At 43.4% G+C, this 26,030-nt stretch overlaps 1 protein-coding gene across 1 annotated transcript in view; it reads left to right on the forward strand.

Moving 5' to 3' along the window:
* The first annotated feature begins 679 nt into the window (after window positions 1-679).
* LOC115086828 (spermatogenesis-associated protein 7-like) overlaps window positions 680-26,030 on the forward strand; it is a 276,148-nt gene continuing 250,797 nt past the window's right edge. Inside the window, exon 1 of the mRNA XM_029593202.1 lies at window positions 680-889. Coding sequence (XP_029449062.1) covers window positions 874-889 — 16 coding nt within the window. The 5' untranslated portion in view covers window positions 680-873. The remainder of the gene's footprint in view (window positions 890-26,030) is intronic.

A 26,030-nucleotide genomic window follows, 5' to 3' on the forward strand; every position in this document is an offset into this window, starting at 1 on the left:
AAAAGAAACGAAAGAAATATTCTTGTAAATACAAAACCATCAAAATGCAGCAATGAACTAAAAAATACTGAAACAATGTCAGAATAAATGCACAAACGGTGTAATCTGCTGCCTCACGCCACACAATGGGCCTCAAGCAGTCTTCAAAATCCAGTACTAATAATTCCTCATCCACTGGTTTTGTATCTGACACCAAAATATCTTTTAATATCTTTACAAAAAAACTATATATGTGTATCCTTAAAAAAACTTTGACATTGGCCAAAGTTTCGGTGACCTTTCATCGCCTGTCTCATCGCCTGTCTCAAGAGTTTCGTCATCTAAAACGAAACAGAAACAAAGTAAACTTACAATACTGTGCATTATGTGTTATAACCCTTCAAACTACTCTCAATAGAAAGTTTCAAATGCTTTATTAATTTATAACTAATAAAATCCTTATAAATAAACCACATATTAATTCTCTCCCCCCATTATTTAACAAATCAAACACACCTTATCCGCAAGCACTTACTTACATATGTACACTGTATATGTGTGTATGTGTGCCCCGTCACTGTACACATGCGCGCACACACACACTCCTAGCAATGCTTCGCCCAGGGATAGGCCACCTGGCATTCAGGATCAAGTTACTGTTGTTATGGAGCTTAACCCAAACTTACATCTCGCTCTCTGCTCTCACTTATTCCTCCTGCTTGCAGAAGAAATCTAACCCTTCCACTTTCCTGAGACTTTTTTCTTCAGATTTCTTCCACCTTGCCACTTCAGCACCTTCGGGGTGAAGGAACCTTCCAGCTTAGCTTTCTGCAGGGTGCAGAGCAGTTTCCAATCACTTTGATTTGAATTGGGGAAGAGAAAATAGAAGGAAAAATGTTGGCCTCAAAAGGTAAGAAACCCATCCTGTACAGGGAATGTCAATTTGATTTATGTTCTGAAGAGTATTTATCAGCAGCGAAAATTACAAGATGCACATAAAGTGAGTTTGGGAATATCTTTTAGAGGGACTGCATTACAAAACAGTGATACTTCATGCACTTTTAGAACTACCAAGTTTGGCCGTATCCACGTTAGTGAAGGCAGTCTGCCCTTCTGCACAGGTGAAGGGTGCTGAGGAGGCTCCGCAAATTCCACAGTCCAAAAAAAAACAAAAAACTTCACTCGGGCCTTGGCTGACTGTCAGCGGTAGCAGATCCTGTAGCGCTGCATGCTCAACATCCGCTACTGCGCTACACGTTTCGTGCCCTGAAAAGTCGGCTTGAAACTTATCGTTTGGCTATGTTTCCAGTCATTGCTTTGGTTTGGATGAAAACTGAAACACATTCATATATACCACAAGCTGTTTATTTTTATTTCCCAAGACACGGAACTTACTTGGAGAAGGCATTTAAAGGAAAGGAAGCAGAGAAAGCCAGGAACATGCAGCATCTGAGGTGCCTAGACAGCTAGCACAGTTTTGGCATTCAAGTTTGCTAAAACATGCAGAAAAATCATTAAAGATCCCTCGCCTTCATTCTGATTTTGGTGTCCAAGGGGAAATAAATATTTAAAGCTTTTTCTAAGCTCTTTGTGGTTCACCATTGTACATGTGAAGAGTATCGATTGCTGGTGTTTTCCTCAGCACCCTGCTGCAGCCATCACGCCAATACAGAGTGAACGGAAATACAGTACAAAAACCGGAGCAAGTAGACTCAAGGAAAGAGCTCTGTGAATTATAAGGGCTGCAGCCATATTAAATGGCGTGCATATTTTTATTCCTTAATAGTACAAGTGTATAAGAAATATACTACATTAGGATAAAATCAATAGAGGATCTAGAATTAAGCCCCAAAGGGAAAAGCAATGCATCTAAGAGTCTAAGATGTTAATATTTTGAGCAGTCTGGCTAGGACTGCTATTTTTTAAGACTTATAGAAGAAGGGTATGTTTGTTGAAATTGTACAGTATTTAAATTATTTTAAGTGCAGGTTACTATAAATTGAGGTGCAACATCTAATTGGTATTAAAATATGTTTCCCCCCCCCCTCCTTTGTGGAATTTCTGTTTTACTACCAATCCTGCAAATATATTGTTGAATTGTACAGGATCCTATATTCAACATTAAAAAGAAATAAATCAGACATCCTGCATGATAAGAGTTACCAAGCGCTGTAATTTCCAGAACTTAAGCCCAAAAAGGATCTCCGCCCTACTCCCCAACCCCCTCCTGAATTGGCAAAATATAAGGAAGACCATCCTCCCCTCGTGGCCAACCCAATACTCTCCTTCCCTCCTGGGACCCTCCAAACCCTTTACCACAGCCGGGGGTTTGGGACAATTGCCAGCTCCCAGCCTGCCCAGCATTGCCCTGACATTAACTTTAGAAGCGCCAGCAGCTGGACGATTGTCCTGGCTTTCCAGCCGGGGGATTTCAGGTAGGGCAGAAGGTTTCAGGTTGGGTTGACAGGGGCGGGTGGGGCAGTGGGAGGGTGGCGTTCTGGAGAGGGTCATCCTTATATTATGCCAATTCGAGAGGGAGGGGAGGAAGGCTTTTCAGGGTCGCAATGTTTTGGAACTATTTGGGGGGCTGGGGGAGGGGGGGGGAGATCAGCTGCCAGTATTTGTTTTACTGGCGTGTAGGGGGGAAGGTTGGGCCAACAGGGCTGCTCATAACTAATGATCAGACTAGACGCATTGGGGAGGGGAGCCTAAAATAGGTGGAATACTCTTGGAGTAGTCACAAATGATGGCTAATGGCACCAGCATCCCAGCCCTGGTTATGAATGAGCGGAGCAGCAGCAGGTAACTCAGGTCACAAAAAAAAAAACCACTTAGCCCGAGTTTGAATGCATTGGTCCCAAATCAAGCATACCAGCATCAGTAGTGTAAAACTTTCTACCAGTGCAATAGTAGAAGCAAAGCCCAGTTGAAGATCTGCTTCACAAGGAACATATTTCCTTTTAGATTTGCTCAGCATTTTTCCTGGTAGCAGATAGTAATGAATTGTAAACTCCGTCCTCTGCAGCCTCTGGGGAGCACTGTATTTCATAAAACAAGCACCTTTCCACCATTCCATTAACTTACGGCCTGACTGATGAGTTTCAGGTCACTGGGTTGATCATTCTGCAAGAGAATTCCTGTCATGAATCGACTTCATTGATTACCAATAGCGTTCTGTCATATCATGGCTTTCTATTCATCAAAATAATAAGCAGAAGCAATGCAGTGGATGTAAGGCACCAGATAAAATCCTTTCCTTATCCCATAAGAATATAAGATATGCCATACTGGGTTAGACTCATCCCATTTTTGTGCCCAAGACCTGTTAAGTGCAGGTTTAAAATAATAGCCTTGTGACAGGCAGAGAGACCTTTCATACCAATGTAGTACAACAGCAACATATTACATTTTCAGTCTTCCATAATGAATAATATACCTCTGGCACACTACACATGAACCTTTATGAATAATAAAAGTAGGTCAGCAGTGAAAATAAATCAAGTTGCATTGCAATACCATGCTCATGGGAGGTACCTGAGAATAATGCCTGCAGAAGACAGAGAAATAGAAGAGTAACTTGTATCAGGAACCTGACAGTATTTTCAAAGCAATAACTCTGAATTATTTGCTGTGATCTCCATTTCACTCCTCCCTAGTAATCCCCCTCTTCTGGTATTCTGGTGTAACTCTGATCCCAAATGTCTAGTCTTCTGATAAATCTTGCAGTAATCTACTAAAGATAAGAGGGCAAACGTTCAATAGCTGCGTGCATGTTTGCGGACATATAAAGCAAGCAAGCTTCTATGCAAGCCACATAGGTCTGAAATATGCCTATAGATTTGTGCCTGAGAAATTTGAGTGCCTTTTGCTTTGCACATCAGCTATAGCTTCCTTTTGTTTCCCATTCTTACTTATGGAGAGCAGCGTGCTAAGATGGTGCACAGGAAGCCAATTCTCCTCATGACAGCTGGCACCATGTTTAAATATCCAGGGAGCAGGGAAAGATTGAGTAGGCTTCATTCCTGCCCTTGTCATCCTTTTTATCCAGACCAGTGGGAAAGGGGGTAAGTGGAGACCAGAGAAAGAGATTCCCAACCCCAGCACATGTTTCCAGGTGGGGCAGGAGGAGCCTAGGATGCCCCGGCTGGGCCTAACAGCCCAGCTGGGGCATCCTAGGGAGGGGAGTCAGAGGGGTCCAGGGAGACCCCCACCTGTTAGGCCCGGGCCCACGGTTTGATTTTATAGGATGAGTGGGGCATTTGAGGGCACTTTTTAAAAAAATTTGTCAATGAAAATGAAAGAACTCGGAAATTTTGGGATATTTTTATGACATGCCATTTCGGTTCATTTCATTCAGAATGAACAGAAACTAGTTTCATTCATCCCTTTTAACACAATTGTTTTAAATGAATGCATAGCTCTGCCTATTAAGGTCAATATTCAAAACCATTTAGAAAGATAATTCACAAGTTATTCATCTAAATGGCAAATTATCCATCTAACTTCAAGTAATCCATCTAGCTAAATTATTCATCTAACTCCAAGTTATTCATTTAAATGTTTAGTTTTGAATAGTGACCTTATTATGTATAGCAAGTTAGTATGAACAATTGCTGAGTATTAAAATGTTTCAGGAGTGATCTCACAAGAGGCTAACCATTATAAATAAAGAAGCATGAAATTGTCCATCAGAATATGATTTTAACATAAGTCTTAGCTAATTCCCAAAGGTTATGTCAACCAAACACCCACACCTGAAATTAGAGGAAGTCCACAGCAAACGGACTCACAACTATATGGACAAATGGTAGCAGATCTCTTTTGAATGCATCTAATAATTAGATATGGCTAGTTTTATATTTAATTTTTAGCTGTTACATGTGTGAAAAGAATTTGATTAATGGGCATGTAATTAAATGCATATTTTCCTCATTATCATATTAGCTATGTGTAACTTAAAGCTATTTATGTAAATGGCTGCTAGGGAATGAAGAATGATTAGCAGAAAGGTCACAACTAATCTCTGATCTTCGCTTCACCTCAGCTCAAGGGGCCATTCCTAGGGCATATCTCCTACCCTCTAGAATTCTGTTAAATTAGTTTCCAACTCCAGAATGTTAGGAATTATTAGGAAGGTAATGGCAAATAAAACGGTAGATGTCATAATGCCTCTGTATCGCTCCATGGTGAGACTGCACCTTGAATACTGTGTGCAATTCTGGTAGCCACATCTCAAAAAATATAGTTGTACTGGAGAAAGAGCAGAAAAGAGCGAATACATAAGAACATAAGAAATTGCCATGCTGGGTCAGACCAAGGGTCCATCAAGCCCAGCATCCTGTTTCCAACAGAAGACAAAACCAGGCCACAAGAACCTGGCAATTACAAAAACACTAAGAAGAACCCATGCTACTGATGCAATTAATAGCAGTGGCTATTCCCTAAGTATAATTGATTAATAGCCATTAATGGACTTCTCCTCCAAGAACTTATCCAAACCTTTTTTGAACCCAGCTACACTAACTGCACTAACCACATCCTCTGGCAACAAATTCCAGAGCTTTATTGTGCATTGAGTGAAAAAGAATTTTCTCCGATTAGTCTTAAATGTGCTACTTGCTAACTTCTATTATTCGAAAGTGTAAATAACCAAGTCACATCTACTCGTTCAAGACCTCTCATGATTGTAAAGACCTCTATCATATCCCCTCTCAGCCGCCTCTTCTCCAAGCTGAACAGCCCTAACCTCTTCAGCCTTTCCTCATAGGGGAGCTATTCCATCCCCTTTATCATTTTGGTTGCCCTTCCCTGTACCTTCTCCATCGCAACTATATCTTTTTTGAATGCGGCGACCAGAATTGTACACAGTATTCAAGGTGCGGTTTCACCATGGAGCGATACAGAGGCATTATGACATGTTCCGTTCTATTAACCATTCCCTTCCTAATAATTCCTAACATTCTATTTGCTTTTTTGACTGCTGCAGCACACTGAGCTGACGATTTTAAAGTATTATCCACTATGATGCCTAGATCTTTTTCCTGGGTGGTAGCTCCTAATATGGAACCTAACATCGTGTAACTACAGCAAGCGTTATCTTTCCCTATATGCAACACCTTGCACTTGTCCACATTAAATTTCATCTGCCATTTGGATGCCCAGTCTTCCAGTCTTGCAAGGTCCTCCTGTAATGTATCACAGTCTGCTTGTGATTTAACTACTCTGAATAATTTTGTATCATCCGCAAATTTGATAACCTCACTCGTCGTATTCCTTTCCAGATCATTTATATATATATTGAAAAGCACCAGTCCAAGTACAGATCCCTGAGGCACTCCACTGTTTACCCTTTTCCACTGAGAAAATTGACCATTTAATCCTACTCTCTGATTCCTGTCTTTTAACCAGTTTGTAATCCACGAAAGGACATCGCCTCCTATCCCATGACTTTTTACTTTTCGTAGAAGCCCCTCATGAGGGACTTTGTCAAACGCCTCCTGAAAATCCAAATACACTACATCTACCGGTTCACCTTTATGCACATGTTTATTAACCCCTTCAAAAAAATGAAGCAGATTTGTTAGGCAAGACTTCCCTTGGGTAAATCCATGTTGACTGTGTCCCATTAAATCATGTCTTTCTATATGCTCTACGATTTTGATCTTGAGAATAGTTTCCACTATTTTCCGGCACTGACGTCATGCTCACTGGTCTACAGTTACCCGGATCGCCCCTGGAGCCTTTTTTAAATATTGGGGTTACATTGGCCACCCTCCAGTCTTCAGGTACAATGATAGGTTACAAATGATAGGTACAATGATAGGTTACAAATTTTAACCTGATACAATGATAAATGACATGGAATGTCTCTCCTATGAGGAAAGGCTAAAGAGGTTAGGGGTGTTCTGTTTAGAGAAGAGATGATATGATAGAGGTCTACAAAAGTATGAAAGGACTTGACAGGTTAATGTAAATCGGTTATTTACTCTCTCAGATAATAGAAGGACTAGGGGGCACTCCATGAAGTTAGCAAGTAGCTCATTTAAAACAAATCAAAGATAATTCTTTTTCACTCAGTGCACTGTTAATCTCTGGAATTCATTCCCAGAGAATGTGGTTGTGGCAGTTAGTGTAACTGGGTTTAAAAAAGGTTTGGATAAATTCCTAGAGAAAAAAATCAATAAATTGCTATTAATCAATAAGGAATAGTAGCTTGAGTTCTATTTAATATTTGGGTACTTGCCAGGTATTTGTGTCTTGAATAGGCCACTGTTGGAAACAGGATGCTGGGCTTGATGGACCCTTGGTCTGATCCAGTATGGCATATCTTATGTTTTTATGTTCTTATGTTCCACTGAGAATCTGTTCCATACATCTATCCCTTTTTTCTATGATGACTTTTTTTTTTATCTTTTATGACTAAAGTCTAACCCCTTGCACCCTGTCAGGATTTCTTATTATTTAACTTCTTTGCCACTTATATGAAAATTTTCTTTTTCTTGTTAGAATATTTCTACTGTATACCTTGTTTTTCTTGACTTCTCTCCTATGAGATATCTAAATCCTATGAGTCTGGCATGTGAGGAACAGCATTGCCTATGTAAGACAATAGTTAGTGAAATGAAACTATGTAATGTCCTTTTCCTAGCTTCAGCAGAGGAGGATTTTATGGGTGATATACATTTGGGACCTTCACATTTTGGGAAGAAGAATGAACTGTTAGCAATATAAGGGTGTCTGATATAGCGCACCTCCTACCACTTCTCCTTCATTTGTTGGGAAGGGCAGTTCTATAGACAATTACCTCTATCACCTTCTAGGTAATCCAAATAGCTCAAAATCAGAATTTTATTTGTAAGACTTTTCAGGTTTAGCAGTTAGAATAAAATAGACAATACATATCTCTACAGTCCTTGCTGCTCAGCATCGGTTTATACTGAGTAAAGTTCTACATTATCAGTAAATAACATATCAGAGACTTTGACTTGCTTAGGGTATATTAATAAATGTAACTAGCTAACTAACCCCATACTTTTAGGAGATTATCTTCCATTTCACCCTGAAGCAGTCTCTGAGGAGGCAGTTTCTGCCAAAGGGAGCAAAGGCAAAAAAAAAAAAAAAAAAAAGGGACAACTTTATGCCGTGGAAAGATTTTATTAATATATTCTATTAAAGAGCCCGACTCCGGCCAAGTTTGAGAGGTTGTGATATAGAAGGTAAAATCTGCCAACACACTTTTGAGAGGGAACGGAATAATTATAGAATCTACACTGATACTGTCAGTTTGTGAAGCAGAGAGAGTTGTCTGCATGATCAAGACCGAAATTTGGCTTGACACTTTGTTACCACATAAGAGTATGTCTATGTAGTTTCTCTGTCATCAGACGTCATTCCCTGATGCAGCCTTAATTGGCGGCCGGAGTCGGGCTCTTTAATAGAATATATTAATAAAATCTTTCCACGGCATAAGGTTGTCCCTTTGGTTTTTTTTTTGCCTTGGCTACATGGGACCGCCTTCCAATTTGTTTTATTGGACCTGCCAAAGGGAGCAGGCATTCTTGGCTCCAGTCTCTTGCTGGACTAAGGCTGGTCTGAGCCCTGGAGAAGAAAAAGACAGGTTTGAAATGAACAGCCAGGTACAGGGCTTCTTACATGCGCAAGACATTGGAGATCATCTGTTTCATCACAGGAAGGGGCAAGATGTGCAGGATTGGGTGTTATCTTCAGATGTTAATGGTTCTTCTTTCACCAGCTCCCTTGAGCCCTCTCCCCAGCTGCTATTAACAGGCATTGAACAAATATATAAGAAGCTCATGCATAGTCAAACAGTGGGATGGATAGGATCATTTCTCCATTTCAGACTGATGGCCCCCCTTTCTCATCAGGGGCTCACTACTACTGCTGTGAGGTGACCCCCAAACCAGGATATGATCGCAATCCTGCAACCTCTTGACCCACAAGCTGTCTTGCAGTGTAAGCACTTTTCTGTGAACTGCTCTGCCTGATAAATTGCTCTTTGGATAGGTGCTTTTTCATCTCTTCTCTTCTGTGACCTGTCCTTCTCCTGGACAATCTTAGCTCATATTTGTGGAAAGCAGCTCTAGCCCTTAGTTAAACATGCATATCAGATAACCTGGGCATATATTGCATTTTGGTCAAAAGTTCCTCATTTTGTTTTTTTATTGAAATATACATTAGTTTAGTTTAGTTTATTGTTGTTTATATACCGATGACTCAGACTAACCATCACACCGGTTCACAAAATTAAAGTACAAGAAATACAATAGTTCATAAAAGAATAACAGCATTCATCTTCTGAAGTCAGCATCCTTCTTGTGGGGTCAGTATTCATATGTGGTTGCTTACAGTGGTAAAAACTTCTATCCCCAACAGAACCATGGAAAAGCTCATGAGAAGAAGAACGAGCCAAGGAGAAACCAGAGTCAGCAACCTGCAGAGGAAGACCCCTTTGAAGATTTCTCCCAGATGAGTGTTTAATACTTGAAGTCACTGATGATGGCCTCTCTTTTTGAATTTTTTAACAGTGCTTCAAATCTTACAAAAAATGATGCATAAAGACATGAAGGGAGAGACATTGGTTAAGAACAGAGGTGAGGAGCATCCATAGGAATTCCAGGCAGCAGTGGAATTAAACAAACAGAAAATCTAAATAGGCAGAATGATGAAATGCTGTGTGAATCAAGAGTTATCAATGAATGCCAAGAGAATGGACTCTGTAGGTAACTCATAGAAGTTACCTAAAAACCCTCATTGGTCAGATGTCTGCACCCTCCTCAGCCGGCTCCTCAACTGATCACATGCAGTCAATATCCTGCATGACTGAACTTTGTCCTTTTCCTACTCAGGAATGCAGTAGGGATAACTGCTGAGCCCTCTGAAGGCTGTGTGGCCTCATAGCAGGCACTACTGTGATAAGCACCAAAGTGGAATAGAAGAAAGGAAGCACTTAAGGAGTTGATAGACATGCAACAAAATCTTGTGAAAATAAAAGGCTGTCTCTATAAATATCTTATATAGACTAAGCAATATATATTACATACTAGCACATTAAATGTTGCAGCATCAATCTGTTTCTAAGAGCAGAATTCTGTGCTTGCTGCTGTATCTCCTCTAAATCTTGTTTAGATTTAATTAGAATTGCAATCATTTGACTCATTGCTGTCCTCCTCCTCAGGCATCAATATTTCATGTTGTTATGCCATAATGCACAATACTGCATGCAAGGCCAATCTTACAGACTTTTGTAAATAGTTTGTCAGATAGTTTGATAAATTGTTAGCTTTGTTCCACATGTTATTTTGTATGCATCAAAAGGTATGGTACGTTTCATGATTTATTACAGCATGATCTATGAACATCAGTGCTGTGTGCTTAAATTGTTAATTTTAATGCGATATATAATTTTATTATTATGCACGTATCATTGTTATCTACCTAGAATGGGTGATTGAGCTGGATACAAATTATTTAAATAAATGAAAATACCTACTAAATATTTTCTATTTAGACACATTTCAAAAAGCATATTTTGGATTCAAAAACTCTTTCTGGATGATAACTTTGCTTGCTCTGCTGACCCTGCCTCCTCTGATGCCCATCTCTAAACCCACACGTGTAAAATTCTTCTGGGAACACAGAATTCACACAAAATACCTCACTTCCAGTCAAGAAGTTAAACAAGAAAAAAAATGCACTTAGATTTACTCAGTAATACTTGGTGCAAAAGAACATACATAGTTGAGATGATGTATGCTTCTAGAACACACTCCCAAAACATCCTCTTTTTGTGCGTGGTTGACTTAGCCTCTGCCTGGTTTTACAAGGATTCCTTTTTTTCTCCCAGAAAAAAAATCACCTATGGCGGGTCACATTGAAGTGCACATCTAATCTCTACCTGTGTGCATGTATAAACTGACTTAAGCTTTTGAAATTTTACTCATGCAATTCAAATCGCCAATCCTGAATAGTCTGCCTGAGGCAATCATGGCTCATAGCCCAGGACTATTGCTACAATGATCAGATCAGGTACACTGGGGAGGAGAACATAAAACAGAAGACAGCAATAATTTGTAAACTCCGTCCTCTGCAGCCTCTGGGGAGCACTGTATTTCATAAAACAAGCACCTTTCCACCATTCCATTAACTTACGGCCTGACTCTTGAGTTTCAGATCGCTGGGTTGATCATTCTGCAAGAGAATTCCTGTCATGAAACGACTTCATTGATTACCAATAATCTACTGTCATGTCATGGCAGTATAAAAAGAAGAATATAATAATGTTCACATTAAAAAAAAAAAACCTTGCCTACATTTTAATAAGTGATTTTGAAGGCTTATTTTCCCTTCTGGAGGTTGGATGCCCCCTATCAAACCATAATCTACTGTATGAACTCACCTGTTGATCCAGCAGCTATTAATGTAATCACCGCTTCGAAGGACCTCTGGTCCTCAGGCACAGCTGTCGTATTTGCCTCCCTACCTCCCTGGAAGACCATTCATCCATTCTACGCCCTTTCCACACTTTCTGTGAAGAAATATTGCCTCTCAGTCCTAACCTTTTGAGACTCGTACTGTGACCCATTCTACTGGAACTTAATCTCCACTGAAAAGAAGGTTGTTTCTTTTACGTTATTTACCCCTTAAATGTATCTATCTTGTCTCCCTTTCTAGGGAATACATAATTAGTGGAAAATCATACCACATCAGGAGTCACAAAACAGAAAGAGCTATTTTTTTTGAGTGTTGGTGCTTGGCAGAAGTTAAGAAATCTTCTCCCCATTGCTAGCATCAGGGATGATAATTAGGTGGATTGCGCTCAGTTAAACTGGGGACTGCCAGCAAAGCTGTCTAGCCAGCAGAGTACCCATGGCCTGCTGGCTCTCTAGCACACAGAAATCTTCTCCCTTAGGAGTTTCTGGGAAATTTTATTCGTTAGCCATACGAAGCAGAAAAAAAAAAGAAAAAAGGTTCCAGGGAAGAGGCAACAAGATGTGAGCCTTTAAAAATTTATATTCTCGGTGTGAAGAGATCCAAGTTAATTTAGCAAATCACATTTTTCTCGTCTTCTCAATAACAGTCAACAGGCTTGGAAATGCTGTTAAAAAAAAATTGATGGGACTGATATGAAGTGAATATGATGACTGGGGCCGCACAGAATACAGAGGCTGGTTTTGAAGTTACAAGGCACAGACTCAGGACCAGGGGGAACACTGAGGTGTGAAAAAAAAATCATTTTTCAAAATGTTCTCTCCAGGTCAGTCTGTTAAGCTCTAAAGTGGCAGCTGATCATTATTTTTAAAAAGTAGCTGGTGTTTTTCCGTTTTCTCCTCCTCACCCCTCCCCCCCCCCCCCCCCCCCCCCCCCCCTTTGTTTCTCTGTATTTTTCTCCTGACTTCCTTCCAATTCCTTATTTCTATTTAATTCCATGATGGACCACATGAACTAAGCATTTTTCCCCATAGACACAAAATGGAAAAACCTCCTTTAGAACATCAGACCTTATATCTCTGTTTATTTATAGGGTAATTTTAGTATCTGTCCATATAGATGCAAAGTATGCAGGTACTTTTGCCCCTAGGCTTCAGATCAGTTTTCAAAAAGAAAGTATGAGAATACCGTGTCTTTGAAAATATCTTTAGGAAAAAGCACCCGTGGAGAATTGCACCTGCTTTGCTATGACTGTCCCTTAAATATAAAACACTAAGACTAACAATACAAGGAGTTTGTGAATGCAGTTTGTATTGACTATCAGCAGTGCCATTGGGGGATGGGGTGGGAGGGAGGTAGGGTAGGGGTAGGTGGCAGGAAAGTAACTGTCTTGGCAGCCTGAGTGGGGGGGAGTGAGAGGGAAGGGATGGCTAATGGTCGGTGAGGCTAATTTTGAAAGTGTTTTAGTCCCTTAAATTGGACGTCTGAAAATGATCCTTTTGAAAATTACCCTCTAACGGCCGGAGTTAAAAAAATTTGTGTGCATAAACCCGGGGTTTTTTTTAACTCTGGCCGTTAGAGGGAAATTTTCAAAAGGATTTACATGCTTAAAACTGGGTTTAATGTGCAGAAATGCACTTTCCATAAGTAACTGTTGCTACTTTTATGTGTCTAAATCCTTTTGAAATTATCCCTTAAGGGCATACTTTCGATCAAAACTTTACTCTCACAAAAAGCAGGAGCAAACGACCATATGCACTTTGTACCCATGGACATTTTCAAAGAAAAAGTACACATGTATTGCACTTTGAAAACTTTTGCCAAGCCCGTGTAGCCAGTCCCCTGTTTGTGATATGTACCTCGTCCAGGGATGATACGGGTTACCAAGGTTCAAGTCTGGTGGGGAGGGACGATAAGCTTGCTAGACCCTTGGAATGGTCTGTACGTCCAAGCTGTACAAACTCTTGGAGGTGGTTTGCTGTGTACTAGGGATGTAGGAGGAACCATAAAGAGACCAGAGAGAAGGCAAAATAAAGTCCAGGAGAGTTTACTGTCCATTCACTTCAAAGAACACCCAAGGGACAACAAGAGAAAACAGTGGAGACCAAGTGGTGTTCAAAATAAAGAGTTTAGTAAAGTTTACAGATGAGTATTAGGGATGTGAATCGTTTTTTGACGATTTAAAATATCGTCCGATATATTTTAAATCATCAAAAATCGTTAGAGCCGCGATACAATAACAATTCCCCCGATTTATCATTAAAAAATCGTAAATCGGGGGAAGGGGGAGGGGAAGGGGGAGGGCGGGAAAACCGGCACACTAAAACAACCCTAAAACCCACCCCGACCCTTTAAAATAAATCCCCCACCCTCCCGAACCCCCCCCAAAATGCCTTAAATTACCTGGGGTCCAGACGAAGGGTCCCGGTGTGATCTTTTACTCTCGGTCCTCCATGCGTTGTAGAAATGGCGCCGGCGCCATTTTGTTTTTTAGTCCCCCGACGTCAGGAGCGTAGGAGATCGCTCCCGGACCCCCGCTGGACCCCCAGGGACTTTTGGCCAGCTTGGGGGGGCCTCCTGACCCCCACAAGACTTGCCAAAAGTCCAGCGGAGGTCCGGAACGATCTCCTACCGCGAATCGTTTTTCCGTACAGAAAAACGATTCGACTGCAGGAGGTCGTTCCGGACCCCCGCTGGACCCCCAGGGACTTTTGGCCAGCTTGGGGGGCCTCCTGACCCCCACAAGACTTGCCAAAAGTCCAGCGGGGGTCCGGAACGACCTCCTGCAGTCGAATCGTGTTGCCATACTCCTCCCCGATGGGGAGTTCGATACGCAAGCTCTAATCGACTCGGGAGCCTAAGGACTTAGTTCAGCAACTCCAGATTGGGGTCCAACCCCAATGACCCCTCTCTGTGTGTCTTCCATTCAAGGGAAACTCCTTCCAGGCACCATCGCTACCTGTACCAAGCCCCTCACGTTACGTACTGGCATACTGCATCAGGAGGAGATCTCCTTCCTCATCCTAGATAAGTCCATGCATCCTGGGGCTACCTTGGCTTCGGAAGCACTTGCCTGTAATCTCGTGGGATTCCCTCCATGTTGCATCCTGGGGACCATCGTGCTTTGTCTCCTGCATGGCTGCAGTTCCTCGGCCTCTGAAACCTCTCCTGGCGGCTTCCTTGGCCCTGCCTTCACACTACCAAGACTTCCACAATGTCTTTTCCAAAGAGAAGGCCAAGATCCTCCCGGAGCATCACCCCTTCGATTGTGCGATCAATTTGCTTCCGGGTACCACACTGCCCCGGGGACGGGTAAACCTGTTGTCCCTTCCAGAGACAAAAACCATGTCCGCCTATATCCGGGAGAATCTGGACCGAGGATTCATTTGGCCCTCCAAGTCCCCGGCGGGGACCGGGTTCTTCTTCGTAGTGAAGAAGGATAGGTCCCTCCGACCCTGCATAGATTACTGGGGCTTGAACAGCATCATGTGGCGGGATCGGTATCCATTACCCTTGATTCCTGAACTCCTCGACCGCCTGCAGGGAACCAAGGTATTTACCAGGCTGGACCTTCGTGGTGCGTACAACCTAGTGCGCATCCGTCCTGGAGATGAATGGAAGACCGCTTTTAACACAAGGGATGGCCACTATGAATACCTGGTCATGCCCTTCGGCCTTTGCAATGCCCCGGCAGTCTTTCAGAACTTCATGAATGAGGTCCTGAGGGAGATGTTACATACTTCTGTAATTGTCTACCTTGACGATGTGCTAATATATTCCAGGGACTTGGGAACGCACCGTCAAGATGTCCGCCAAGTATTGCAGAAATTGCGAGAGAATCGACTATATGCGAAACTTGAGAAATGCCAATTCGAGCAAGAATCACTAGCCTTCTTGGGGTATATTGTATCCTCTACAGGGTTCCACATGGACCCGGACAAGGTTGTCGCCATCAAGGATTGGCCTCAACCGGTGGGAGTCAGTACCAGAGAGTCAGTCCAAGAGGTACAACCTGAGGGAACGCAGGAACAGATAGACGCTGGAACACGAGGACGCTAGGACATGACTAGAACAAGGCTAGAACAGGGCTGGAACAAGACTGGAACAAGCGATGAGACACAGAGGCAAACTAGTACACACACGGTGTCGACCCGATTGCCAAGGCAAGGAAGTTCAGGCAGGCACTTCCTTTAGTAGTACGTTCAATCAGGGCATGCCTCGGAGCTAGGACCCGCCCCTGGCCCTATAAGGGACCAGGCGGTCCGCACGCACCTAGGGGCGGGGCCGATGCCACAGAGGATGCCAAGCCCCATCATGAGACCTGGTGTGCTGAGGAAGGCCCAGCGACTGCCGCCGCGGGATGCCGAGGCCTGGAGGAGCTTGCTGCTGCTACCAGGGAGGCCAACCCGGGACCTGCAGTAGAGTTGGAAAGTTGAGCAGGCCCGTGCGCAGGCTGAGCACGGACGGGGCGCACAACACCCTGCACCTCCTCTCTTCCAGGATATACATATTACATCCTTCAGCATCTCCTCAAAAGTCTTCCAAAACTGACCCCACACCATTTTGGTCACTCTTCTCTGGACCACCTCCATCCTGTCTCTATCCTTTTTGAGATACAGTCTCCAGAACTGAACAATACTCCAGATGAGGCCTCACCAAGGACCTGTACAAGGACATCATCACTTCCTTTTTCTTACTGATTATTCCTCTCTCTATGTAACCCAACATACTTCTGGCTTTGGCTATTGCCTTGTCACATTCCGTCACCATCTTCAGATCACCAGACCCCAAATCCCGCTCTCGATCCATGCACATCAATCTTTCATCATCCCCCCACTGCCTATCACATATGGCTCTTTTGGCTTACCACATCCCAGGTGTATGACTCTGCACTTCTTGGCTTTGAATCCCAGCTGCCAAGTCTTTGACCACTCTTCAAGCTTTCTTAAATCACTTTTCATTCTCTCTTCTCCATCAGGCATGCCCACTCTCTTGCAGATCTTAGTATCATTCTCAAATAGACAAACTTCACCTTCTATCCCTTCCGCAATGTCACTCACAAAATTATTGAACAGAACTGGTCTCAACATCTGACCCCGTGGCACTCCACTTAACATGTTTCTCTCCTTAGAGTAGGTTCCATTTAACATTACATGTTGTTTATGTCAACACCTTGGTGCTCACTCGCAAGCTTCTCATTTTATTCACAAGTCTCCCTTGTAGGACCGTATCAAAAGCTTTCTGAAATCCAAATAAATCATATTCAGCGCTCTTCCTCGATCCAATTCTCTAGTCATCCAATCAAAAGAATCAATCAGATTTGTCTGACAGGACCTTCTCCTGGTGAATCCATACTGCCTCAAGTCCAGTAACCCATCTGACTTCAGCAATGTCTCCATTAATTTTCCCACCACCGAGGTGAAACTAAAAGTCCTGTAGTTTCCAACCGTCTCTCTGCTACCACTCTTGTGAAGCTGGACCACCACTGCTTTCCTCCAATCCCGTGGTATCACTCCTATTTCCAGGGATCTATTGAACAGGTCCTTCAGCAGACCCACTAACATATATCTCTGAGCTCTCTCAGTATCCTGGGATGTATCTCATCCAGCTCCATGGCCTTGTCCATTTTCAATTTGCTTAGCTCTTCCCATACATTCTGTTCCATAAATGGAGTTTCATCTACCTCATCCCTATCTACAGTCTTCTCAACAAGACACAGTCCTTCTCTGGGGTCTTCTTTAGTGAACACCGTACTGAAGTATTTGTTTAATTTTCCACCCTTTCTGTGTCTCTTTCCTCACATTGTTACTTGTCACCTTTCAATTTCACTACACCTCTTCTAGCTTCCCTTCTTTCTCTGATATATCTGAAAAATGTTTTGTCATCTCACTTTACCTCTTTGGCAATCCTTTCTTCCACTAGACTTTTTGCTTTCCTTATTTCTTTCTTCATCTTTCTCAGTTTTAATAGATATTCATCCTTGTGTTCCCTTTATTTGGATTCTTTATACTTCTTGAACTATGTTCATTTTGCCTTTATTTTTTTCAGCCACCTCCTTTGAGAACCAAGTTAGTTTCTTTTTTCTCTTTGTTTTGTTTACTTTTCTAACATATAGATTTGTTGCCTTTGTAAGAGCTCCTTTTAATTTGGCCCACTGTTCCACCTCACCCATTTTCTTCCAGTCTTCCAGTTCTTCCACCAGGAACATCCCCATTTTGACCAAGTCTGTATTTGTGAAATTCAAAACTTGGGTCTTCGTGTGACTTCTCTGTATTCTATTTGTGATATCAAACCATACCGTCTGATGATCTCTGGTGCTCAGGTGAGCCCCTACCCGAATATTAGAGACAATATCCGCATTAGTGAGCACTAGATCGAGTGTGACATCTAGGGAGTGAATCGTTTTTCAACGATTAAAATTATCATCCGATAATGTTTATATCATCTTAAATCGTTATAGAACACGATACAATAGAAATTCTAACGATTTATCGTTAAAAATCGTTAAATCGTGTTAGTGCGCACTAACTCGAGTTAGTGCACACTAACTCCCCGTTAGTGCGCACTAACTCGATTTAGTGCGCACTAACTGAAAATGATACAAATAAACACTTTCCAGGTCACTGAAGGTCAGTTAGGAATGAATATGTGTTCCTATTGGCTGGCTGCCCTCTTATCTATTGATGTTACCAAGGTTACCACTGAGGTGATGGTTGGGGAGATGGGAAATGGAACTGGAAACTAACGAACACCAACAGAAAATGAAACAAAGTGTTCACACTTCCCAGGTCAGTAAAGGTCACTTAGGAATGAATATGTATGTATGTATTCCTATTGGCTGGCTGTGCTCTTATCTATTGATGTTACCAAGGCTAATACTGAGGTAATGGTTGGGGGGATGTGAAATGGAAACAGTTGGAAGCTTGACAAAAAAAGTAATGTAATGATCAGCACTCACGTGACTAGAACTTGTTTGTTTATTATTTTTGTTAGCAGGCACCTGAAATGCTAGTGCATGTTGAATTTGCCAATCACTGTGCATTTTAGAAAGGTGGTCCTGGCTGGAACTGTACACAGTTCAAATATATGTAATTGATTGTTGGTAAGTGTATTTTTTAAGTAGCCACACTGGCACAAGTATGTTTACTTTTCCTCCTACTTAACTCACTAGCTCAGCTTTGTAAGAAGGGCTTCTCTGCTTGTGTGTTGTTTTTGTTTGGTGTGAGGAGAGCAGAAACATCAGATCTTTATTCAATCTACTACAGTCATCTCTTACAGTGCCCTATCCCTATTAATACCAGGAGTGTTGTGATCTTCCTGCACACAGTGCCCTAACCCTGATACCAGTCTGAGACAGCTCCCTCCCTGCATTACTAGTGAGAGGCTGGCTTCACAGACAGGGGGGAGCTGCCTGACCCTCACTCCTGACTTCCCCCATGTCCCAGCTAGTGAATGGTGTGTGGGTGAGGGGGGGGGGGAGGATGGTGAAGTCTGAGACAGCTCCCTCCCTGCATTACTAGTGAGAGGCTGGCTTCACAGACAGGGGGGTGCTGCCTGACCCTCACTCCTGACTTCCCCCATGTCCCAGCTAGTGAATGGTGTGTGGGTGAGGGGGGGGGGATGGTGAAGTCTGAGACAGCTCCCTCCCTGCATTACTAGTGAGAGGCTGGCTTCACAGACAGGGGGGAGCTGCCTGACCCTCACTCCTGACTTCCCCCATGTCCCAGCTAGTGAATGGGGTGTGGGTGAGGGGGGGGGGAGGATGGTGAAGTCTGAGACAGCTCCCTCCCTGCATTACTAGTGAGAGGCTGGCTTCACAGACAGGGGGGAGCTGCCTGACCCTCACTCCTGACTTCCCCCATGTCCCAGCTAGTGAATGGTGTGTGGGTGAGGGGGGGGGGGGGGGAGGATGGTGAGGTCTGAGACAGCTCCCTCCCTGCATTACTAGTGAGAGGCTGGCTTCACAGACAGGGGGGAGCTGCCTGACCCTCACTCCTGACTTCCCCCATGTCCCAGCTAGTGGATGGTGGGTGGGTGAGGGGGGGGGGAGGATGGTGAAGTCTGAGACAGCTCCCTCCCTGCATTACTAGTGAGAGGCTGGCTTCACAGACAGGGGGGAGCTGCCTGACCCTCACTCCTGACTTCCCCCATGTCCCAGCTAGTGAATGGTGTGTGGGTGAGTGGGGGGGAGGATGGTGAAGTCTGAGACAGCTCCCTCCCTGCATTACTAGTGAGAGGCTGGCTTCACAGACAGGGGGGAGCTGCCTGACCCTCACTCCTGACTTCCCCCATGTCCCAGCTAGTGAATGGTGTGTGGGTGAGGGGGGGGGGAGGATGGTGAAGTCTGAGACAGCTCCCTCCCTGCATTACTAGTGAGAGGCTGGCTTCACAGACAGGGGGGAGCTGCCTGACCCTCACTCCTGACTTCCCCCATGTCCCAGCTAGTGAATGGTGTGTGGGTGAGGGGGGGGGGGGAGGATGGTGAAGTCTGAGACAGCTCCCTCCCTGCATTACTAGTGAGAGGCTGGCTTCACAGACAGGGGGGAGCTGCCTGACCCTCACTCCTGACTTCCCCCATGTCCCAGCTAGTGAATGGTGTGTGGGTGAGGGGGGGGGGGAGGATGGTGAAGTCTGAGACAGCTCCCTCCCTGCATTACTAGTGAGAGGCTGGCTTCACAGACAGGGGGGAGCTGCCTGACCCTCACTCCTGACTTCCCCCATGTCCCAGCTAGTGAATGGTGTGTGGGTGAGGGGGGGGGGAGGATGGTGAAGTCTGAGACAGCTCCCTCCCTGCATTACTAGTGAGAGGCTGGCTTCACAGACAGGGGGGAGCTGCCTGACCCTCACTCCTCCGGGGTATTGTGATCTTCCTGCACACAGTGCCCTATCCCTGATACCAGGGGTGTTGTGATCTTCCTGCATGCAGTGCCCTATCCCTATTAATACCAGGAGTGTTGTGATCTTCCTGCATGCAGTGCCCTATCCCTATTAATACCAGGAGTGTTGTGATCTTCCTGCATGCAGTGCCCTATCCCTGATACCGGGATGTGTGCAAGAAGATCACAACACCCCGGTATCAGGAATAGGGCACTGTGTGCAGGAAGATCACAACACCCCCAGTATCAGGAATAGGGCACTGTGTGCAGGAAGTTCACAACACCCCTGGTATTAGGGATAGGGCACTGTGTGCAGGAAGATCACAACACTCCTGGTATTAATAGGGATAGGGCACTGTGTGCAGGAAGATCACAATACCCCTGGTATCAGGGTTAGGGCACAAGTTCTAGTCACTTTGACTGATCACATTACTTGTTTTGTCAAGCTACCAACTGTTTCCATTTCCCATCCCCCATATACTGTCAGTAGGAAACTTGGTAACATGAATAAATAAGAGGGCAGCCAATAGGAATACATATTCATTCCTAAACTGACCTTAACTGACCTGAAAAGTGTCAAATTGTATCATTTTCAGTTAGTGCGCACTAACTCCCAGTTAGTGCGCACTAACTCCCGTTAGTGCGCACTAATCGGAAAAAACGATTTTTAACGATTTTTTAACTAAAAAATCGTGCCTAAGACGATTTTCTTGCCCTGCCACACGATTTCTATCGTTAAGACGATATGGAAAACGATTCACATCCCTAGAATGAGTGGCAGTCACTGAATGTGTCTTTATCAACTTACCACAAGAAATAACTAAAAACAACCAGCAATTTATTCTTTATTGAATTCATGCTGTGCATCGCTTTGGGTCCCTTTCTGGGAAAAAAGGCAGAATATAAGCCTACAATGTAATTACACTTTACCTTTATAGCTTTCCGTCTGCCATTATTGACACTTTGTAGCAGTTTCCCATTTATATCCTAATTACAAGAATCGGTTTTTATGCTGAGCAGAAACGCCTTCTTCAGTTTGTATTACAAAATTTATATTCTTGTCTAATCTCATTAAGAAAAACAAAACTATCCTGGTCCTTTCCTTGTTTCTCTTCTTCTTATCTTATTCCTTATTTTAGTATATTTATATTTCGGTTTTATGGATTATACATCGTTATTATTATTATTATTATTATTATTAAAAGACAGTGTTAAATGAATGATTAAATTGACAAAACCTATAATTACACACTGATGCTTGATAGGACTGTGTCGGACATTGGAGTAAGATATTTTATGTCCTACTTACTCGTCTCGATACTTTGCTGTCTTTTCTGTGATGCAGGCAAGCCAAAGGTTTCTGATAGCTGACGCATTGAACCAGAGCAATGGAATTAAGAGAAGAGCAACTTTTATGTGTCTAGGAGGCAATTTTCAAACTGCCTGCCTTAAAGCAAGGTCCAGGGGTACATTTCACCCCCGTGATTTGCCCTGATCTCTCAAAAGTAAAATGCCTACGTACTTCCCCCTTTAAAAAAAAAAGCTCACCCCAGGTACCAAGCGCCCATGGACATTTGCCCCTGCTTTTTCCATGGGCACTTTTTTCCATAGAAAGATACCACAAGGGCAGATGTGAAAATGCAAATCCCCATGCGTTATTCTTCTTCCCCTTCCTAATTCCCCTCCCCCACCCCTTCCCCAGAAATTATGCGCAAGCTTTTGGCCACATAGAGGGAGGGTGATGTTTCAGAAAACCCTTTTTGGCTGGGTAAAAGCCTTTTAGGACTCGCCCTCCCCATCAGTAATCCGAGCAGAAAGGTTTGTTCCGCATATCAAAATCAGGCATAAATTAAAATTTCCATATCCATACTAAAGTGAAATAGGGGAAGAGTAAAGCATAAAAAAGTGGCAGGAATGGAACCAAGTTTTTATCTTAGACAATTATTTTTTATTCGTGTTTGCTTTCAGGAAAACGCTGGTGGTAGAAGTTGAGTACAAATGCAAAAATCGCAACTGACATTGACCAAAATGTTAAATGTGGAATTGTATCTATCTATTTTATTTATTTATACATATTTACACACCACCATCCAGATAAAATTACCTGAAGTGGTGAGCAATCACAATGTACCAGTACTGCAGCTTAGGGACATGTCCAGCTCTAAACTAAACCTTCAAGTTTGCATGTAGATAGATATCCCTAAGGGGCAGATTTTAAAAGGGCTATGTGCCTAACCCCAAAAACCCGCTCCTGCGCACGCCGAGCCTATTTTGCATAGGCCCAGCGACACGCGCAAGCCCCGGGACGCGTGTAAGTCCTGGGGCTTGAAAAACCGAGTGGGCTGTGGGTGGGGCATGGCGGTCTGGGGGCGGGACATGGGCGTGGCCAGAGGCCTCTCCACTGCCACTGGGCCCGGGGATCGCGCGCCGGCACTTGGCCAGTGCACACAACCTACGCCTGCCCAGAGGCAGGCGTAAATAAAAAAAATAAAGGTGGGGGGAATTTAGGTAGGGCTGGGGGGCAGGTTAGATAGAGGAAGGGAGGGGAAGGTGGGAGATTTGAAGGAAAGTTCCCTCCGAGGCCACTCGGCCATGCATTTCCATGCATGGCCGAGCCCTTTTAAAAATGTGCGCAGCGCGCGCAGGGTCCAGCCACGCCCACAACTGCCGGTATTTGTGCCCATGGCCCTTTTTAAAATCCAGCCTTATATTTGTCTATTTTCCCCTGGTCATTTTTTAATTATTATTATCCTCCTGTTTGTTGAGATAGTATGGAAATTCATGACATGAAACCAAAATGAGCATATTTTTAGAGATAAGAACATAAACTATGCCATACTAAATAAGTGCAATGGTCCATCACGTCTAGCATCCTATCTCCAACAGTGGCCAATCTGGGTCACAAGAGCTGGTAGATCCCAAAAACTAGATCCATTTCTTATTGTCCACTCCCAGGGATAAGCAGTGGGTTTTCCAAGTCTACCAGGCTAATATATTGCTTATGTATTTTTCTTCCAGGAACTTGCCCAAACCCGTTTTAAACCCAGTTATACTAGGTGCCTTGAGCACATCCTCCAGCAACCAATTCTACAGCTTTTGGTGAAAAAATACTTTCACAATTTGTTTTAAATCTGCTACCTGTTAAGTTTCATGGAGTGTTCCCTAGTCTTAGTACTACTAAAAATGGAAAATAACCATCCCTATTTTACTGTTCCACTCCACTCATAATTTTATAAATCTCTATCATGAAGATCCAAGATGGCAGCCTGAGGAAAGTACATGCTGGGAGATTTCTGCATAACTGGCTGTATATTTTTTCTTTTTTGTGCATTTTTCTACCTTGCCACGATTTAAAGGAAAGGAAAAGTACAGGATAGTCCTTCAGCCTCTTCTAAGTTAAATCCTGTTCAGCATCCTAAGATAGAATGTTTTCTGACACAAGCAGTGGATGGAACACCCATTGGATTGCCTTGGCTGATGGAGTTCAAGCTATTCCCCAATTGAAGCTGGAGACGTCATTGAGTCCAGGTGCTGCAGCAATTACTGCTCATCTTTTTCCCAGGGAGTTTGATGGGACAACTTGCAAAAGATGTTGAGAGGAGTAGGGTCTGGAGGGGAATTTCCAGTGGTGGAAATTCACACAGGGAAAGCATTTTAGAGGAACAGTGATTGGAGACTCAGGATGAATCATGGAGTACCACTGGGAGTGAGTTCCCTTGTTGGGGGAAATCCTTCACCCATGCTTACTGGTCTCATGATTAGACTTCTGAAAAAGCCCAGTGGTATCACTCTGGATTCCCTTTGGATCATGAGGTGGGCAGAATTTGGGTGGATTTTAATTAAATTAGGGGCCATTTCACGCTGTGTGATAGCATAATGCATGCTATCGCATGGTTTTAATGCCGGAAATAACTACAGCTTTTTCCCTGGTGTTAAGCTGTGCGATATGTCCGAAGTGGCCATAAATTTGCGTTACATTTTTGGAATTGCATTTTGGCCATTTCTGGGCTTGAGGAGGGAGAAGGAGTGGAGGAAGGGGAGAGAGAGAGATTCTGGGGAGGGTCTCACTGTGTACACCTATATCTCTATAGGAGGGCCACTTGCTAGGTTGAGGTGAGGTGTTAGTGGTGGTTTAGGGTTTAGGGGCCAGTTTTGCATGTAGAGTGAGGCATACGATCAGCACAGTACACCTTGGTGAAGATTTGATATCATTTGGCATGAGGAAATTTTCACAAAGATGAAATTTGTACTATGTACTCTCACCCTAGCTTGATGGTACCCTGTTATACAATCCATCAAGCTAGGATGAGAGAACATAGTAGAAATTTCATCTTTTTGAGACTTTTCTCACTCCAAATGATGTCAAATCTTCCCCAAGGTGTACTGTGCTGTTCGTGTGTCTCATTGTACATGCAAAACTGGCCCCTAAACCCCAAACCACCATTAACATCTCACCTTGACGTATCAGGTGGCCCTCCTATATAGATACAAATGTTTAACTACTATGAGGGCCTTGTAGATAGTCTCTTTTTCTTTCTCTTTCTCTCTCTCTCTTAAAAATAGGGATTCTTGCAATGTGCACTAAGTTTACCACATGATGGGGATGGTGTTGTATTTGCTAGTAACTAAATAAGTCCAATTCTAAAATGCATAGTCTGCTGATAATTTTACAATGCTGTAATAAGATAATCACTATTATGATATAAAGTGAGCTAAAATCTAGATTCGATTAAGATGCTAAAATGGGAATGGCTTATATTTGTTTGCAATTGTCTTGCTGAAAAGAGTTGCTGAAACTGTGGGAACTCAGCAGGATGAGCCAATTCCATTGATCCGACTTGAATTTATTGCTGCATCACAGAGAAAAAAAACAAGAGATTTGAGCAAATGCATCAATTGAAATTTTTAAAAATCATCTTCAGACATTTATTGTGACTTACCCCTAGAGTCATCAAAATGCGTAATTAACACATTGATAACACCTACATCAAGAAAAAGGGGTGTGTTTAGAATTACTGTACCATGTGGTAACTTCCTGGTAGTGTGGTAAGCTTATCACACCCTGTGATAATTCCTATTTTCACATATGTGTATGTGTGTGTGAGAGAGAGAGAGAGAGAGAGAGAGAGAGAGAGAGAGAGAGAAAGACTATCTACAAGGCCCTAAAGGTAGTGAAGTATTTATATCTCTGTAGGAGGGCCATCTAATAGGTCAAGGTGAGGTGTTGGTGGTAGTTTAGGGTTTAGGGGCCAGTTTCTCATGTAGAATGAGACATACAAACAGCACAATAAACCTTGGTGAAGATTTGACATCATTTGGAGTGAGGAAAATGTTGTGCGGCCCACACACGGGCCTGCTCACCTCTCTGGCTCCACTGCAGGTCCCGGGTCGGCCACTCTAGCAGCAGTCGCAAGCTCTTTCAGGCCTCGGCGTCCCGCGGCGGCAGTCGCCGGGCTTTCCACTGCACACCAGGAGTTCGGCGCCTCCTGTGGCATTGGCCACGCCCCTACGCATACGCACGCGGACCGCCCGGCCTCTTGTAGGGCCAGGGGCAGGTCCTAGCTCCGGGGCGCGCCCTGATTGAAGGAACTACTTAAGGAAGTTCCTGCCTGCACTTCCTTGCCTTGGCAATCTGGTCGGCTTATTGCTAGATTGTCACTGCATGCTAAGCTTGTTCCAGTCTTGTTCCAGTCTCATTCCAGTCTCGTTCCAGCTTTCTTCCAGGAT

This window comes from Rhinatrema bivittatum, chromosome 3 (genome assembly GCF_901001135.1).
Source record: "Rhinatrema bivittatum chromosome 3, aRhiBiv1.1, whole genome shotgun sequence".
Classification (NCBI taxonomy): domain Eukaryota; kingdom Metazoa; phylum Chordata; class Amphibia; order Gymnophiona; family Rhinatrematidae; genus Rhinatrema; species Rhinatrema bivittatum.